Raw genomic sequence first — 18,777 nt, 5'->3', positions numbered from 1 at the left:
GGCGCGGTGGCTCAAGCCTGTAATCCCAGCACTTTGGGAGGCCGAGACGGGCGGATCACGAGGTCAGGAGATCGAGACCATCCTGGCTAACACGGTGAAACCCCGTCTCTACTAAAAAAATATATACAAAAAATTAGCCGGGCGAGATGGCGGGCGCCTGTAGTCCCAGCTACTCGGGAGGCTGAGGCGAGAGAACGGCGTAAACCCGGGAGGCGGAGCTTGCAGTGAGCTGAGATCCGGCCACTGCACTCCAGCCTGGGCGACAGAGCGAGACTCCGTCTCAAAAAAAAAAAAAACATATATATATATACTTATATATATGCATGTTTTATTTCTATATGTATAGGCATGAGGTTTTATATAAAAACAATGTTATATATAAAACACATTTAAGGCTGGGCACAGTGGCTCACACCTGTAATCCCAGCACTTAGAGAGGCCGAGGCGGGCGGATCACCTGAGGTCGGGAGTTCGAGACCAGCCTGACCAACATGGAGAAAGCCCGTCTCTACGAAAAATACAAAATTAGCAGGGCATGATGGTGCATGCCTGTAATGCCAGCTACTCAGGAGGCTAAGGCAGGAGAATTGCTTGAACCTGGGCAGAGGTTGCGGTGAGCCAAGATCGTGCCATCACACTCCAACCTGGACAACAAAAGTGAAACTCCGTCTCAAAAGGGAAAAAAAAACCACAACAACCACACACACGTGCATGTGTGCGTATATGTATGTATATATGTGTGTGTGTATAGATATACATGTATATATACTTTTTTTTTTTCTGAGACGGAGTTTCGCTCTTGTTGCCCACACTGGAGTGTGATGGCGTGATCTCTGCTCACTGCGAATCAAGCAATTTTCCTGCCTCGGCTTCCCAAGTAGATGAGACTACAGGCGCCTGCCACCATGCCCAGCTAATTTTTGTAGTTTTAGTAGAGACGGGGTTTCACCATGTTGGCCAGGCTGGTCTTGAACTTGTGACCTCAAGTGATCCACCCGTCTTGGCCTTGCAAAGTAATGGGATTACAGGCATGAGCCACTACCATGTCTAGCCTATATATACATTTTTGAAATCTATATTTATACACGCATATACATAAAATTTTTGATTATATATATTTACACAACATAGATTATATATAATATATAAATCTCAGTTACTTTAAAAAAACAAATTTTAGGCCGGGCGCGGTGGCTCAAGCCTGTAATCCCAGCACTTTGGGAGGCCAAGACGGGCGGATCACGAGGTCAGGAGATCGAGACCATCCTGGCTAACACGGTGAAACCCCGTCTCTACTAAAAATACAAAAAAACTAGCCGGGCGAGGTGGCGGGCGCCTGTAGTCCCAGCTACTCCGGAGGCTGAGGCGGGAGAATGGCGTAAACCCGGGAGGCGGAGCTTGCAGTGAGCTGAGATCGCGCCACTGCACTCCAGCCCGGGCGACAGAGCAAGACTCCGTCTCAAAAAAAAAATAAATAAAAATAAAAAAAAAAAAACAAATTTTAGAGATGGATTCTCACTGTTGACCAGGCTGCAGTGCAGTGGCAGGAATATATCTCCCTGCAACCTCAAACTCCTGGGCTCAAGCAATCCTCTGGCCTCAGCCTGCAGAGTGGCTGGTACTATAGGCTCATGCCACTACACCCAGCTATATTGTAGTTACTTTTTTACCTCTTTGCCTCTCAGTGGAAGTTTTGCTTAGTTAGGGTAAAAGAAGTGGTAAAAAAGAAAAAGGGGCAATTACAGAGCCAGTTGGGGGAAAGGAAAGGATGTAAAGACAGATTTTGCCAACTCAGTGTTTTTTGTTTATTTTCTGGTTTTGCCTAAGTTTAGTTTAACTCTCAGTAATTTTCTTCAAAATAAAAACTCTACTTTATAAAAACAAGCAAACAAAAAAGATAACGGAGGGAGGCCAGGTACAGTGGCTCATGACTATAATACCAACACTTCTGGAGGCCAAAGTGGGAGAATTGCTTGCGTACAGGAGTTTGAGACCAGTCTGGGCAACACAGTGAGATCCCATCTTTACAAAAAAAAAAGAAAAAAAAAAAATTAGCCAGGCATGGTGGTGCATGCCTATAGTACCAGCTACCCCAGGAGGCTGAGGTGGGAAGATCACTTGAGCCCAGGAGTTCAAGGCTACTGTGAGCTATGACTGCACCACTGCACAAGCACTGCACAAGCAAATCATTCAAGTCTTTTATGTCAGTTCTCTGTAGGGAGGTGCAGACCTGCAAGAGGCCTGAAGAAGGCCCAAGAAGGCCTGACTCATTTCCTCTTCAGCCTGAATTCTAACGGCAAGAAGAAAGGTCCCAAAGTGAAGGAGTTCGGCATCCTGAACAACTCTGTCTGACTACATGTCAGAAAAATTACACCAGGCACCTTTCCTAGCCCCAGATACACATTCTAAAAAAGTTTTCTGCAAAACTATACAATATCCTTCCTTTCCAGCAGTTGAAGAGACTTTACTGGAAATACTAGCCAAATCCAGGGAATAAATTTGATACATCTGAGGTTCCCTTCAGGAAATAATAGCACAGCAAGGTCTGCATGGGGTGCTTGTTTTCAACGTAGTTATAATATCACACATGGGCTCAGGGATCTTTTTTCAAATTCTCAATGTAAAATAAAGGTTTAGAAATTCAGGAGCCAATATGCCCATTTTTATTAATTTTCTTTAAAAAAAAAAGCCTTCATTTTTTAAAGATAGAAAAAAAATGATCAAATAAATTTCAGGGCTTAGCTGTCAGTACTTTACTGTTTTTTTTAAAGATACATATATCACCCAAATGTGGTAGCCTAACACTTACCTTTGAAGCATGTAATATCTCATTTCCTTATTTTCCTCTGGAGAACCCTCCATATCAAGATGGCAAAGGAATGGAAGCTTTTTCTTCAGATTTCGGCCTTGTAAACACAAGCCACAGTTCCTCCTTCTGTTGCAGCTGCTTAAAACCCAGGAGGACAAGAGATACTGTGCCTTCTGCCTACTTCTTGGCCTGGGTTCAGTCAGACTAGAATACTCCTGATGGCCTCAAACTATAGTCTTTTTGTCTAATTTGTTCCCAATTTCCTTCTTTCCCCACCTTTCTTCCTTTATGCATCTTCTCTCCTCCACACGCTTAGCTTACACACAGAATTTAATTGATTTCCCAAGGGAACTGAGAGGAGCCAGGGAGAAATATAAAAGCTTGTGTAACTAGAAAATAGATCTTAGCAGTTTTCCTTCAGTTGCAGCAAACATGTTTCGACAACAGTCACTTTCTTCTGACAGTCAATGGAGAAAAGCTCCACTGCCTCTCCTGGCTGCCGAGAGCACATGACAGGGAAAGCCCAGGGCCAAAAGATGAAGTTTACAAGGACAATTAAGCCAAGAAAATAATGGGCACATGAAATCCAGATGGAGAAGGACAGCTTGGTCTAAAGAGGTAATTTCTGAGATCCAATCAAAGCAAATAATACCAATTATCAGACTGCACGGTGGGGAAAAGCAGGTCAGCTGGGAAACAAATCAAGTAGAAAGGAAACACGCCACTACTAGAATCAAGTGTGAGCCATGATTCTAATTTTCAGGCCAGAGTAGTGGTACATACAGACACCTAAACTAAGGTTGTTTTTTTTAGTCTCGCTCTGTCGCCCAGGCTGGAGTGCAGTGGCCGGATCTAAGCTCACTGCAAGCTCCGCCTCCCGGGTTTACGCCATTCTCCTGCCTCAGCCTCCCGAGTAGCTGGGACTACAGGCACCCGCCACCTTGCCCGGCTAGTTTTTTGTATTTTTTAGTAGAGACAGGGTTTCACCGTGTTAGCCAGGATGGTCTCGATCTCCTGACCTCGTGATCCGCCCGTCTCGGCCTCCCAAAGTGCTGGGATTACAGGCTTGAGCCACCGCGCCCAGCCTAAACTAAGGTTTTATGCATCAAAGCTTGAGAATAAGAATGGAGCTGGTACAAAAGGGATATAGAGAAGATGTGGGTTAAATCCTTAAAAGGAAAAGGGACCCTGACAAATATTTTGGAGGTCTAACCCCCTTAAGCAGGGAAGAAAATATCCTGCCTAGAAAGACTACTTACTAAGACACATATATTACTATGAAAGCAAATTTGCCACAGATCTCTGAAAGAAATAAACACTAGCTGAATGTTATATTGTAATATCTTCCTGTTTTTAGCTTTTACTTAAGTAGATGCTCATGATATTCTGTGTATTAGGAGAAAAATCAATGGCAAAAGACCCTAAAGGCTTAGAATCTATAGAATGACAACTTCCTGAGGCAAGTCCTCAGGCCTGTACACCAAATCTAACCTGAATCATGAACCATAAAAAATTTATTCCCATCAAAATGCTGGATAGAAATAGTTAACAATCTGATGCCAACCATGCTGAGAATATATTAAGCTTCCAGGAAAACCTTTGAAAATAAACTACACAAATGACCTGAAACATAGATAGAAGTTAAATAATCAGATAAAAGATAAATGATTACAACAAACAAACACTGATCTGAAAGACATTCGGGCAACTTAAGTTGTAAAGACTCAGATTGCCCAAATTTGCAAGCAACTCAATTAGGCCACCCAACATGACAACCAGCTATAATAAAAAAAAGGGAAGTCCTGGTTGTTCTCTGTTGTGTACTTTGCATCATCCCTTCCACAATGTGCCAGTGCTCATTAAGTTAGTACAGTTTACTTTCCCTTTAAAGAACCATGCTGACACAGAGGATCCCTTCTATCTTTATGACTCTTCAGAATAACCTGCCTCAAAAATAGAGCACTGCAGCCTTTGTTCAGGACAGTTCAGTAGCCACAGATGAGAAGCTGCTCAATTTTACACACACCTAAGTGTCTACAAAACAAACTTGTTATACAAGTTCAACATTCAAAAATGCAAATAAGGCACTAAATGTAAAATAAGGCAGACTATTTTGCACTCAACTATATCAGAAAAATATACTAAAGAGGCACACTTGGTAATCGAGTTTACACTTCCTTTCATCAAAGAGATCTTTCTACAACAACCAAACACTAACACAGCATACCCAGGTCCAAAATCAAAGCTAGAGATCTATATACATCTTTTATGGACGCTGCTGCTCACAATCTTTCTTTAATATTAGAATACAAGAAATAAAAAGCCACATTCATTTCTCCAAATTTAAAGCATCCCCATTTTAATCTACCATGAACAGTGTCCAACGTAGACACATACCTGGCACAAAATCCAACTAGAAGCCCACACTGATCCCAGCATTGTAACATGCCAAACACCAAGGATGACGTAGCAGTTTACCCGGCAGACAGTGATGCATTCGCTAGCTTGACTGCAACGCAGTCTGAGTTTATACTGCAGCACACACTGTGAGAGACTGTTTTACGTTGGGGCTCTTACAAGCAGAGAAATTTTGGATCAAGGATGTGTCTCTGACAAAAAATCAAGTGGCCATATAGTTAAAGGTTTCTTTGTGGACTCTAAATTCTGATCCACTGACCTGTATGCCTAGCCTTGAAGCAATGCCACATGGTCTTGATAACTGTGACTTTATAGTAGGTTTTGAAATCAGGTAGTATGAAGACCTCCAACTTCACCCTCCCTTTTAAAGTGTTTTGGCTATTCTAGGTCCTTTGTTTCCATGTACATTTTAGGATCAACTTGTCAAATTCTAGAAAGAAGAAGAAAGGCTGCTGGAAATGTGATATGGACTGTGAATTTATAGATCAATTTAAGAACTGCTGTCTTGACAATACTGAGTCTTCTAATCCATGAACATGGACTGCCTCTCCATTTATTTAGATTTTATTTAATTTCTCTCTCTTTTTTTTTTGAGATAGAGTCTCACTCTGTCTCCCAGGCTGGAGTGCAGTGGCACGATCTCCACTCACTACAACCTCTGCCTCCTGGGTTCAAGAGATTCTCCTGCCTCAGCCTCCTGAGTAACTGGTATTACAGGTGCCTGCCACCACGCCCAGGTAATTTTTGTATTTTTAGTAGAGATGGGGTTTCACCATGTTGGCCAGGCCGGTCTCGAACTCCTGATCTCAAGTGATCCGCTTGTCTCGGCCTCCCAAAGTGCTAGGATTACAGGCCTGGCTAATTCGACACTTTCTTATAAACTAAACTCTCACCATATGAACCATATGATCTGGCAGCTTCGCTCCTTATTGTATACCCAAGAGAAAGGAAATCATACGTCCACATAAAAATTTATACATGAATGTTCATAACAACATTAATAATAGCCACAAAATAGAAACAACCCAATATCCGGCAGGGCGCGGTAGCTCACGCCTATAATCCCAGCACTTTGGGAGGCCGAGACGGGCGGATCACAAGGTCAGGAGATAGAGACCATCCTGGCTAACATGGTGAAACCCCGTCTCTACTAAAAATACAAAAAATTAGCCAGGCATAGTGATGGGCGTCTGTAATCCCAGCTACTCAGGAGGCTGAGGCAGGAGAATGGCGTGAACCCGGGAGGCGGAGCCTGCAGTGAGCCAAGATCGCGCCACTGCACTCCAGCCTGGGCGACAGCAAGACTCTGTCTCAAAACAAACAAACAAACAAACAAAAAAACCCAATATCCATTAACTGATGATATATTAACAAAATATGGTATCTCCACACAATGAAATATTATTCAACCATAAAAAGAAATGAGGTACTGATACATGCTACAGCATTGAAAACATTATGCTAAATGAAGGAAGCCAGTCACAAAAGACCACATATCATTCCATTTATATGAAATGTCTGTAATAGGCAAATCTATAAAGACAGAAAGTAGGTTAGTGGTTGGCTAGGATTGGGGAGCATATTGGAGAAATGAGGAGTGACTGCTATTGGGTTTGGGGTTTCTTTGGGGGGTAATAAAAGTGTTCTAAAATTGCCATGCATGGTGCACGTGCCTGTAGTCCCAGTTACCTCCTGCTGAGGCAGGAGGATTGCTTGAGCCCAGGAGTTTAAGTCCAGCCTGTGCAACATAGCAAGACCTCATCTCTTAAAAAAAAAAATGACATATATAATGAAATTAAAATGTCCTCAAATTTATTGTGATGATGGTTCCATAACTACATGAATATACTAAAAACTACTGAATTGTACCCTTTAAGTGGGTGAAGGTATGGTATGTGAATTGTATCTCAGTAAAGTTGTTAACAAAAAATTTTTAAATCAGTTTATCAAGATCACAGGATGTAAGATCTATAGAGAAAAGTTAATTATATTTCTATATGCTAGCTATAAATGAACAATCCAAAAATGAAATTAAAATATTCTGTTCATGATAACATCAGAAAGAATAAAATAAGAATAAATTGAGCAAAAAAGGTATAAGACTTGTACACTAAAACTTGTGGAACACTGCTGACAGAAATTAAATAAAATCAGTCAGGTGTGGTGGCTCACGCCTGTAATCCCAAGCCCAGAGGCCGAGGCGGATGGATCACTTGAGGTCAAGAGTTCCAGACCAGCCTGTCCAACATGGTGAAACCCCATCTCTAGTAAAAATACAAAAAATGAGCTGGGCGTGGTGATGTTCTTTTAATCCCAGCTACTCGGGAGGCTGAGGCAGGAGAATCGCTTGAACCCAGGAGGCAGAGGTTGCAATGAGCCAACATCGCACCACTGCACTCCAGCCTGGTCGACGGAGCGAGACTCCATCTCAAAAACAAAAAAGAAAGTGTCAAATTATTTTCCAGAGTGGCTGTATCATTTTATATTCCCACCACCAATGTACAAGAAATCCAACTTTTCTGCATTCTCCCAAACCTTTGATATTGTGTCTATTTCTTATTTTAGGCATTCTGATAAGTGTGTAATGATATCTCATTGCTATTTTAATTTGCGTTTTCCTAATACTAATTAATATTTGTCGGGAGGCTGAGGCAGGAGAATGGCGTGAACCCGGGAGGTGGAGGTTGCAGTGAGCTGAGATCCGGCCACTGCACTCCAGCCTGGGCGACACAGCAAGACTCTGTCTCAAAAAAAAAAAAAAAAAAAAAAAAAAAAAAAAAATTTTGGATTTTCCTAATACCTAATAACTATTAATTACAAAACATCTTTTCATGTGCTTATTTGCCATAGGTATATCCTCTTTGGTTTCATTTGCTTATTTTTAAAGATCATTTCTCTTTTCTTACTGAGAATTTCTATTTATTTTATGTTATTTTTAATTTTTTGAGACAGAGTCTTGCTTGTTGCCCAGCCTGGAATACAGTGGTGCAAACACTCAATATGCTCAAGTGATCCTCCTGCCTCAGCCTCCCAAGTAGCTGGGTCCACAGACATGTGCCACTATGCTCAGCTAATTTTTAAAAATTTTTGTAGAGATGGAGTCTCAAATTCCTGGGCTAAGGAAATCCACCCTGCTTGCCTCCCAAAAGCACTGGGATTATAAGCATGAGCCACAGCACTCAGCTAAGAAGTTCTATTTATTGATTCATTGTTATCATGCTTTAAAAAACAGTATTTAAGGGGCCAGTCACGGTGGCTCACACCTATAATCTCAGCACTTTGGAAGGCAGAGGTGGGCAATCAATCACCTGAGGTCAGGAGTTCGAGACCAGCCTGACCAACATGGAGAAACCCGATCTCAACTAAAAATACAAAATTAGCCGGGCATGGTGGAGCATGGCTATACCAGCTAATCGGGAGGCTGAGGCAGGAGAATCGCTTGAACCCGGGAGGCAGAGGTTGCAGTGAACCAAGATCGCACCATTGCACTCCAGCCTGGGCAACAAGAGTGAAACTCTGTCTCAAAAAAAAAAGAAAATAGTATTTAAGATGGGGCACAGTGGCTCACACCTGTAATTCCAGAGATTTGGGAGGCCAAGGCAAGAAGGTCACTTGAGGCCAGGAGTTCGAAACCAGCCTGCTCAACATGGTAAGACTCTGTCCCTATAACATATAAAAATTAAATAAATACATTTTAAAAAATTATTTAAACATGTTTTCCTTTAGTTCTGTTTTTTTTTTTTTTTTTTTTTTTGAGACAGAGTCTCGCTCTGTCGCCCAGGCTGGAGTGCAGTGGCCGGATCTCAGCTCACTGCAATCTCCGCCTCCTGGGTTCACGCCATTCTCCTGCCTCAGCCTCCCGAGTAGCTGGGACTACAGGTGCCCACCACCTTGCCTGGCTAGTTTTTTGTATTTTTAGTAGAGACGGGGTTTCACCGTGTTAGCCAGGATGGTCTCGATCTCCTGACCTTGTGATCCGCCTGTCTCGGCCTCCCAAAGTGCTGGGATTATAGGCTTGAGCCACCGCGCCCGGCCCCTTTAGTTCTTTGGACACGTTTACCATCACTACTTTGAAACCTTTGTTAAATCCAGTATCTAGGGACACTTGCAGATAATTTCTATTGACTTCTTTTTTTCCTAAATATGGATCACGTTTTCCTGTATCTTTACATGTCTCATGCTTTTTAATTAAAAATTGAATATAACCTGTCATGGGATTAGAAAACAAATTGAGCATATGAACAATTTACAAATTGAACATCTGAACATATGAACAATTTGGATTCTGATTTCTTTCACCCATGAAAGTTGTTGTTACTACAGTTTGTTTCTGTCTTTTCTTAATCATTTGCCTGAGCTAAATCTGTGAATTCTGTTTCCCCAACAGTGTGCAGCCGCTGATGTCTCAGCTCATTTTCTTTTTATTTCTTAGTTTTATGTTTAAATGTGGCTTCTGAGGAGTCACCCCTATGTCTGTGTAGCCAATGATTAGATAGAGTTTATCCTCATATACTTAAAGCTAGAAAGGCTTTTGTCCTCTGTTTATGTGTCTGAAGTATGGGGGATACAGAGCAGCGCATTCCAAGTTCAGGTTTTTCAAGTCTGCCCTAGCTGTGTGACTTTCTGTTGGGCCTTATCATGTCTCTTCTGTGCATGTACATGTCTCAGCCTGAAATATGCTTGTCCCAACCACAAACAGGCCTCAGTCTGGCAAAGTCACTGGCCCGTGCCATTCACCCACTGCCAAGTGGACACTTTTCCCAACAATGCCATTAAGCATGGACATCATCCACCACCCAAACTGAGCAAATTCCCTTCAACCGCAGCATCAAAGCAGCTGGTCTTCATGGTCTACCCACATTGGCAAAACTTCCATGACGAATCAGCTGGGGAAAGGGGAATAGGAACAATCCCAGACAAGAACACCACAAACTCCTACTGCTTCACAGAATTTTAGCAGTTTTTTAACCATAATATTTTCTCAAATTATTGTATGCCTTTTGGTTGATTTCAAGAGTGTTAAAATGGTTAATTTTGTCCATTTTGTCTATCTTTATAGTTGGTTTTTGTGTTGAAGATCTGCCAGTCTCCTCATTCAGCTATACCTGGAAGTCCTCCCTGTTTTATCAACTTTTTAATGACCGATAAAACTTCATACAATGAAGTGGAAAAATCTTAAGTATAAAACATATATATGTAAAATTAATATATGTATAGCCATATAACCAATCACCTCATTAAGATACAGAATATTTCCAGAGTCCCAGAAGGTTCACTTGTGTCCATTCCCAGTCAATATTCTCCCTTAAAGGTAAAGACTGCTCTGACCTTTTATAACCATTAATCAGTCTTGTTTACTCTTGAACTTCATATATATAGTGTTATATAATGTATGTACTTTAATGTCTGACTTCTTATGATCAATATTATGTGTATAAAATCTTTTTTTTTTTTTTTTTGCGATGGAGTCTTGCTCTGTCGCCCAGACTGCAGTGCAGCGGCACACTCTCGGCTCACTGCAACCTCAGCCTTCCAAGTAGCTGGGATTAGAGGTGCGCACCACCACACCCAGCTAATTGTTTTGTAATTTTACTAGAGATGGGGTTTCACCATTTTGGCTAGGCTGGTGTCAAACTCCTGGCCTCAAATGATCCTCCCACCTCAGCCTCCCAAAGTGCTGGGATTACAGGTGTGAGCCACCATGCCTGGCCTTATGTGTATAAAATTTATCTACCCTTACCACTTGGTTGAATTTATGGGAAAAAAAATTCATCCATGTTGTGATACAGAAGTAGTTTGTTCATTTTCATTTCTGTATGGTATTCCATCATATGATATACCATGATTTACTTACCTATTCTACTATTCGTGGACATTTGGGTTGTTTATGAATTTTGACAATATTTGCTCTTATAGTTGACTTTTGATGGATGAATGAACTAATTTCTTTTGGGAATATACAAAAAAATGAAATTGCTTACTAGTGAGGTATGTGCATGTTTAGCTTTAAATGATACTGCTAAATAGTTTTCTAAAGTGGCTGTTCCAATTTGTATTCCTACCAGTGATGTGTGAGAGTCAATGTGTTCCATATCCTTGCTAACACTTGATATTGCTGGTTTTTTAATGTTAGCTTTTTTGGTTGGGATATGTGTTTGACTCATTGTATTTTTAATTTGCAAATCCCTGAATAGTAACATTGAGCACCTTTTCATATGCTTACTTGACATTTGGTATCTTCTTTTGAAGTGCCTGCTGAAATCTTTTCCCCATATTTCTATTGTGTTGAATATCTTTTTTCTTATTGTTTTTTGTTTTGTTTTGTTTTTGAGAGAGTCTTGCTCTATCACTCAGGTTGGAGTGCAATCTCAGCTCACTGAAACCTCCGCCTCCTAGGTTCAAGTGATTCTCATGCCTCAGCCTCCCGAGTAGCTGAGACTACAGGCGTGTGGCACCATGCCAGGCTAATTTTTTATATTTTTAGTAGAGATGGGGTTTCACAATGTTGCCCAAGCTGGCTTCAAACTCCTGAGCTCAGGTAATCCATCCACCTTGGCCTCCCAAAGTGGTAGGATTATAGGTGTGAGCCACTGTGCCCAGTCATAAGATCCTTATAGTAGCATATTTTAATATTCCTCTTCAGCAACTGATATAACAAGTAAAAAAAAAAAAAAAGAAAGAAAGATACAGAAGAATACCACAATTGAAAAACTGAACTAACATACATAGAACCTATAATCAACAGCTGCAACATACACATTCATTGCAAGCGTTTATGAAACTTTATCAAAATAGACCATATACTAAGCCATCAAGTATCAATAAATTTCAAAGGTCTGAAATCACATAGAGTATATGCTCTGAACACAATGGATTACACTAAAAATCAATAACAAAGGTAATAAAATCCACAAGTGTCTTGATATATTTCTAAACAATTTATGGGTCAAAAAATCACAAGGAAATTAAGAAAGTATTTTAATTGAATGATAATGAGAATTTACATCAAAGCCTGGGGAATATAATAAGACAAATTTATGAGTGAATACAGAGATAAAGAGATGGATACCAACAAAGCCAGAAGTTAGTTCTTTGAAAAGGCCAACTGAATTGATAAATTTCTACTAAGACTGATAAAAATACAAGAAAAAATGCTAATTGTCAATATCAGGAATGAGGATGAGGGAATCACTATAAATCCTCCAGGCAGGAAAACCAAGCATATTATTACAAACTTTATGCCAATAAATTTGAAATTTTAGAAAAAAAAATTGATAAATTTCATAACTTTCCATTCCACCCAGAAAGACATGAAAATTTGAATAATCCTAAATCTACTACAGAAATCAAATACATAATATGTATAATTTTAAAACTATTGGCCAGGTGTGGTGACTCACGCCTGTAATCCCAGCACGTTGGGAGGCCAAGGCAGGTGGATCATTTGCGGTCAGGAGTTTGAGATCAGCCTGGGTAATATGGTGAAACCCTGCCTCTACTAAAAATACAAAAATTAGCTGGCTTAGTGGTGCACGCCTGTAATCCCAGCTACTCGGGAGGCTGAGGAACAAGAATTGCTTGAACCTGAGAGGCAGAGGTTTCAGTGAGCCAAGATTGTACAACTGCCCTCAAATAAAATGAAATAAAAATGAAAATGGAAAAATAAAAACTACTACTATTAACTTTTGTGACTGCTCCCAATCTTTACACCTCTACCATTTATTCACAAGCATTTATTTTATGTTTTTATTTACTTTGAAGAGACAGTCTTGCTCTGCTGCCTAGGCTGGAGTATAGTAGCACGATCATAGTTCACTGCAGCCTTAAACTCTTTGGGGCTCAAACAGTCTTCTCGCCTCAGCCTTCTGAGTAGCTAGGAATACAGGCGTGCAACACCGTGCCCAGCTATTAAAATTTATTTTTTTTTTTTGTAGAGCATGGGTCTCTCTATGGTGCCCAGGCTGGTCCCGAATTCCTGGGCTCAAGCAAACCTCCTGCTTTAGCCTCCCAAAGCTCTGGGATTATAGGCATGAGCCATGATGCCTGGCTTCAACAAGTATTTACTGAGTGACTATTATATACTATAGAAAATCATGAGTATACAGCTATAAACAAAATATATGGTTTCTGCACTCATGTTACAGTATAATGGAGACAAGCAATCAAATAAATATACTACTAAAAATATTACAAATTACGATAAATGCTATCGCAATGGGAAAAAAAGGAACACTGTAACAATAGAACCTCTTTGGGAAATGATATTTGATCTGAAACCTAAAGGATAAAGACCTCAAGTGATCAAAGACAGTGAAAGTGAATTCTAGGCATAAGGACCAGTGCATGTGGCCTTGAGATAGGAAAAATATTGGCCTACTATCTTTTCAGAGGAACTGAAAGGCCAATATGATTGAAGCCCTGTCAGCAAATGGAAGTTGACAGAAGTCAGATCATTCAGGGTCTCATGAACTGAGTTAAAAATTTTGTATCTAGGCTGGGTGTGGTGGCTTACACCTGTAATCCCAGCACTTTGGGAGGTGGGGGCGAGAGGATCACTTGAGTCCAAGACTTTGAGACCAGCCTGGGCCACATAGTGAGAACCCATCTCTACAAAAAAATTTAAAAATTATCCAAGCATGGTGGCATGCACCTATTGACCCAGCTACCTGGGAGTCTGAGGCTTGAGCCCAGAAGGTTGAGGCTGCAGTGAGCCCTGTTTGCACTACTCCAGCCTGGGTGACAGAGCAAGACCTTGTCTCAAAACGAAAAAACAAGAATTTTGTATCTTACGCTATGTGCAGCAAGAAATCAGGAGGCAAGAGTATAATACAGACAGGAAATCTAGTTAGGTGATCATTCTAGTATGCCAAGCAAGAGTTGATGTGCTAAGGCTTAGACTAAGGTGATGGCAAGTGAAGGTACTGAGGTCAATACTGGAGATAGAATCAACCGAACTGACGTATAATTCCCAGGTTTTTTGGTTTGAACAGAGTGGCTGGAGGTGCTATTTAGTGAGATGCAGAAGATTGGGGGAGGATCAAATTTATGACGAAGGTAGGGGAAATCAAGAGTTTAATGTCTATAGGACATTCAAATGAAAATGCCACATAAATAGGTGAACATAACAAGTGATCTCAGAGGATAGGTCTGGGATGGATATTATAAATTTGGGAATCATCAGCATATAAGCAGTAGCAAAGGGATGAATTTTATATAGAGAAAATGTGGCTGGGTACAGTGGCTCACACCTGTAATCCCAGCACTTTGGGAGGCAGAGGCAGGTGGATCACCTGAGGTCAGGAGTCCAAGACCAGCCTGGGCAACATAGTAAAACCCCATCTCTACTAAAAATAGAAAAAATTAGCCAGGCATGGTGGTGGGCGCCTGTAATCCCAGCTACCTGGGAGGCTGAAGCAGGAGAATCACTTGAACCCAGAGGCAGAGGTTGCAGAGAGCCAAGATCACAACATTGCACTGTAGCCTGGGCAACAGAGCAAGAAAGAAGAGAAGAGAAGACAGAAGACAGAAGAGAGAAAAGATAAAAGAAAAGAAGAGAGAGAAAGAGAGAGAGAAAGAGAGACGACGGCAGGGCGCGGTGGCTCAAGTCTGTAATCCCAGCACTTTGGGAGGCCGAGACGGGCGGATCACAAGGTCAGGAGATCGAGACCATCCTGGCTAACATGGTGAAACCCCGTCTCTACTAAAAAATACAAAAAACTAGCTGGGCGAGGTGGCGGGCACCTGTAGTCCCAGCTACTCGGGAGGCTGAGGCAGGAGAATGGTGTGAACCCAGGAGGCGGACCTTGCAGTGAGCTGAGATCCGGCCACTGCACTCCAGCCTGGGCGACAGAGGGAGACTCTGTCTCAAAAAAAAAAAAAAAAAAAAAAGAGAGACGAGAGAAAGAGAAAGAGGGAGGGAGGGAGGGAGGGAGGGAGGGAGGGAGGGAGGGAGGGAGGGAGGGAGGAAGGAAGGAAGGAAGGAAGGAAGGAAGGAAGGAAGGAAGGAAGGAAGGAAGGAAGGAAGGAAGGAAGGAAGGAAGGAAGGAAGGAAGGAAGGAAATAAATGTATATCAAGTAAAAAGATAAGAAGGACCAGAACCAAACAATGAAAGTATTCAACACTCAGAGGTTGCATGAAAGCAGAAGGGCTTGTAAGAGAGACTGGAGATTGGTAAGAGTAGAAAGGAGGTAACACAGGAAAGTCATGAAAGTGTAGTCTTTAGCAGAAAAGAAGGCATGTGTTTCAAGAAAAAAGTAGTCACTTGTATGGAACTGTTGAGAGACCTATAAGGATGAGAACTGAAAAGCATACACTGATTTAGCAATACACTAGTCATTAGTGGTTTTTACGAGAGCAGTTTCAATAGCATAGTTGGGCAGAGGACAAAATAGAATAGCTTTAAGAATGAATGGGAGATGAGGAAGTAGGGATAGCATTTCTGAAAATCTTGGCCATAAAATGGGGCAGAGAGATAAGACAATAGTCCAAAGGGAATGTGGTTACCAAAAACAGGTCTTCTATAAGATGGAAGAAATCAGAGTGCTTGGAATACTTCTCAGGACCCTCCCTCCTTTGGTCATCCTCTGTTCCAAGCACTTGGAACACTTCTCAGGAGAGAAGGAAAAATGTTGTCAGCATTGTCGTGGGTTACAAAACACATACACACACACACACACACACACACATGCATGAAGGAAAAATGAGAAGGTGAATACAGATAAAAGTAAGTTTGAAATGAGGTGTTAGAAAGAAGTACTAGCCAGATAGTCTCTATTTTCTTAATAAAATAAGTGGCAAAGCTATAAATTAAACGTGTCTAGAAGAGGCAGGAAATGGTACAAATGGAACTGCTGGCTTAAGGACAATGGAGAAGAAATGAAATTGTTGCAGAAAATGGAAGGCCAAATTACCAGAAGAGAAAAACAATATAGGAGAAAGAACAAGAAAAGCTTCATATTAGTTGGGCATGGTGGTGTGCGCCTATAATCCCAGCTACTCAAGAGGCTGAAGCAGGAGAATTGCTTGAACCCAGGAGGCAGAGGTTGCAGTGGCCGAGATCATGCCATTGCACTCCAGCATGGGTGACAGAGCAAGACCCTGTTTCAAAAATAAAAAAAATAAAAAAACAAAAGAAGAAGAAGAAGAAAAAAGAAAAGCTTCACAGCACAGGCAGTATTTCAGAAGATCCTTAAAGATTGATGGCCTCAGATGGGCACAGTGACTCATACTTGTAATCCTAGCATTTGGGAAACTGAGGTGAGAAGATCGCTTGAGGCCAGGAGTTTGAGACCAGCCTGGGCAACATAGCAAGACTTCATCTCATAAAAAAAAAAAAAAAAAAAAGAGTGATGACCTCCAAGGGTAAATGGAATTTCAACAGTCAGGGAAATGGCATTTCAAGAAGGAAACATGACAGAGAGAGACACAAACAGAATGATCAAAGGGCATAAAGATGGAAAGTATATGGAATTTTAGGAAACAGGCAATTGTCTACTGCAACTGGAATAAGCAAAGAGGGAAAAAACACTGGATAGAAACGAAACTAGAAAAATCAGCTGTGGCCTGATTGTGGAAGAACTTGAATACCATGACTCAATGCCTCCACCACTTATTAGGTAGGTAAATTACATAATCTCTCTGAGCCTGTATCCTCCTCTTCTGGAAAATGGAGATAATTAATGCCTATTTTACAGGACTGACTGCTGTTTGGTTACATAAGATAAATACTGAAAGCTCTTAGTGCTTAACTCACAATAAATGCTTAATAAATGGCAGTAAAGGTTGAGGTTGTTATCTTGGGCTTTACTCTGAAGGCAGAGGGAAAACATTACATGTTTTTGAACAGATATGAAACAGGGAGAGACTAAAGTAAGAGAAAATAGTTAAAGGCCATTGCAATAGACTAGGCTAGAGATAATGAACACCTACATAAGGTCAGTGATAGTGGGAACTGAAATAATAGATATAAAGGCAGCTGGGTCCAGTGGCTCACACCTGTAATGTCAGCACTTCAAAAGGCCGAGGTGGAAGAATCAATCACTTGAGTCCAGGAGTTTGAAACCAGACTGGACAACATAGCAAGACCCCATCTCTACAAAGAAATTTTTAAAGAAACAATAAATATATACAAAGGGAAAAAATGTAGATATGATGTGACACAATTAGTGGGTCATGATAGATTTAGCGGATCAGGATATCCTGGAACCCAAATTCAATATTCTGAACACTCTGAAGAATCTTTCCTTGATGAACTCCTAGACGTTTTCCTGACTGATGGAGTCCCAGTTTTGTGACTATCATTAGATTTTACTGGGGAGGAGGTTAGAATTTTCACTTATGAAGAATTATTAAATTTAGCATTTTGAGGTAAGAACTATCAGGGGTTGCAGGAGGGAGAGCATCAGGAAGAATAGCTAATGGATACTGGACTTAATACCAAGGTGATGGGTTCATCTGTGCAGCAAACCACCATTGCATACATCTACCTAGGTAACAAACCTGCACATCCTGCAGGTGTACCCCATAACTTAAAATAGAAGTTGAAGAAAAAAAAAAAAAAAGAACTAAAGAACTATATGAATCTTGAGAAAAAGAATACTCAGAAAAATATGAGATATCGAACTATGGTTATTACAACTTCATTTTCATTTCAACAAGCAGTATCTCCATCTGACAAGGGATTAATAGCCAGAATATAAAAGGAGCTCAAACAACTCAATAGGAAAATATCTAATAATCCAATTTTAAAATAGGCAAAAGATCTGAACACACATTTCTCAAAACGAGACATACAATTAGCAAACAGCTATATGAAAAGGCGCTCAACATCACGGATCATCAGAGAAAAGCAAATCAAAACTACAATGAGATATCATCTCACTCCAGTTAAAATGGCTTTTACCCAAAAGAGGCAGTAACAAATGCTGAGAGGATGTGGAGAAAAGGGAACCCTTGTATTGGTGGTTCTCTTGATGGTTGTGTAAATTAAAACACAATGGGAATGTAAATTAGTACAGCCATTATGGAGAACAGCATGGAGATTCCTCAAAAAACTAAAAATGGAACTGCCATATAACCCAGCAATACCACTGCTAGGTAAATGCAAAAAAGAAAGGAAATCAGTATATTGAAGAGATATCTGCACTCCAATGTTTATTACAGCACTATTCACAATAGTCAAGATTTGGAATCAACCTAAGGGTCCATCAACAGATGAATGGATAAAAAGAAATATGTAATAAAATAAAGAGTATATCTACTCCACATACACAATGGAGTACTATTGAGCCATAAAAAAGAATGAGGTAGATATTGAGGTAGATATTTCCCTAAGACACATTTCCTTTCTATTATATATTCTTTTTTTTTTTTTTTTTTTTTTGAGATGGAGTCTCACTCTGTCACCCAGGCTGGGGTTCAGTAGCGAAATCTTGGCTCACTGCAAGCTCCGCCTCCCGGGTTCACGCTATTCTGCCTCAGCCTCCCAAGTAGCTGGGACTACAGGCGCCTGCCACCACGCCCGGCTAATTTTTTGCATTTTTAGTAGAGA

The 18,777-nt window shown here is 40.8% G+C and overlaps 1 protein-coding gene across 5 annotated transcripts in view; it reads right to left on the bottom strand.

Annotated features, from left to right (window-relative positions):
- ACACA (acetyl-CoA carboxylase alpha) overlaps positions 1 to 18,777 on the bottom strand; it is a 342,596-nt gene that overhangs the window by 214,639 nt on the left and 109,180 nt on the right. The window contains exon 1 of one of the 5 annotated variants that reach the window (XM_030923249.1): positions 2,810 to 3,310. The exons of the other annotated variants lie outside the window; for them this stretch is intronic. Coding sequence (XP_030779109.1) covers positions 2,810 to 2,862 — 53 coding nt within the window. The 5' untranslated portion in view covers positions 2,863 to 3,310. Of the gene's footprint in view, positions 1 to 2,809; positions 3,311 to 18,777 lie in introns of those variants that run through there. 5 annotated transcript variants of the gene reach the window in all.

The sequence above is a fragment of the Rhinopithecus roxellana genome, chromosome 19 (assembly GCF_007565055.1).
Source record: "Rhinopithecus roxellana isolate Shanxi Qingling chromosome 19, ASM756505v1, whole genome shotgun sequence".
Lineage (NCBI taxonomy): Eukaryota > Metazoa > Chordata > Mammalia > Primates > Cercopithecidae > Rhinopithecus > Rhinopithecus roxellana.
Note: the sequence above shows the minus strand (reverse complement) of the source record. Positions and strands in the feature narration are given on the sequence as shown.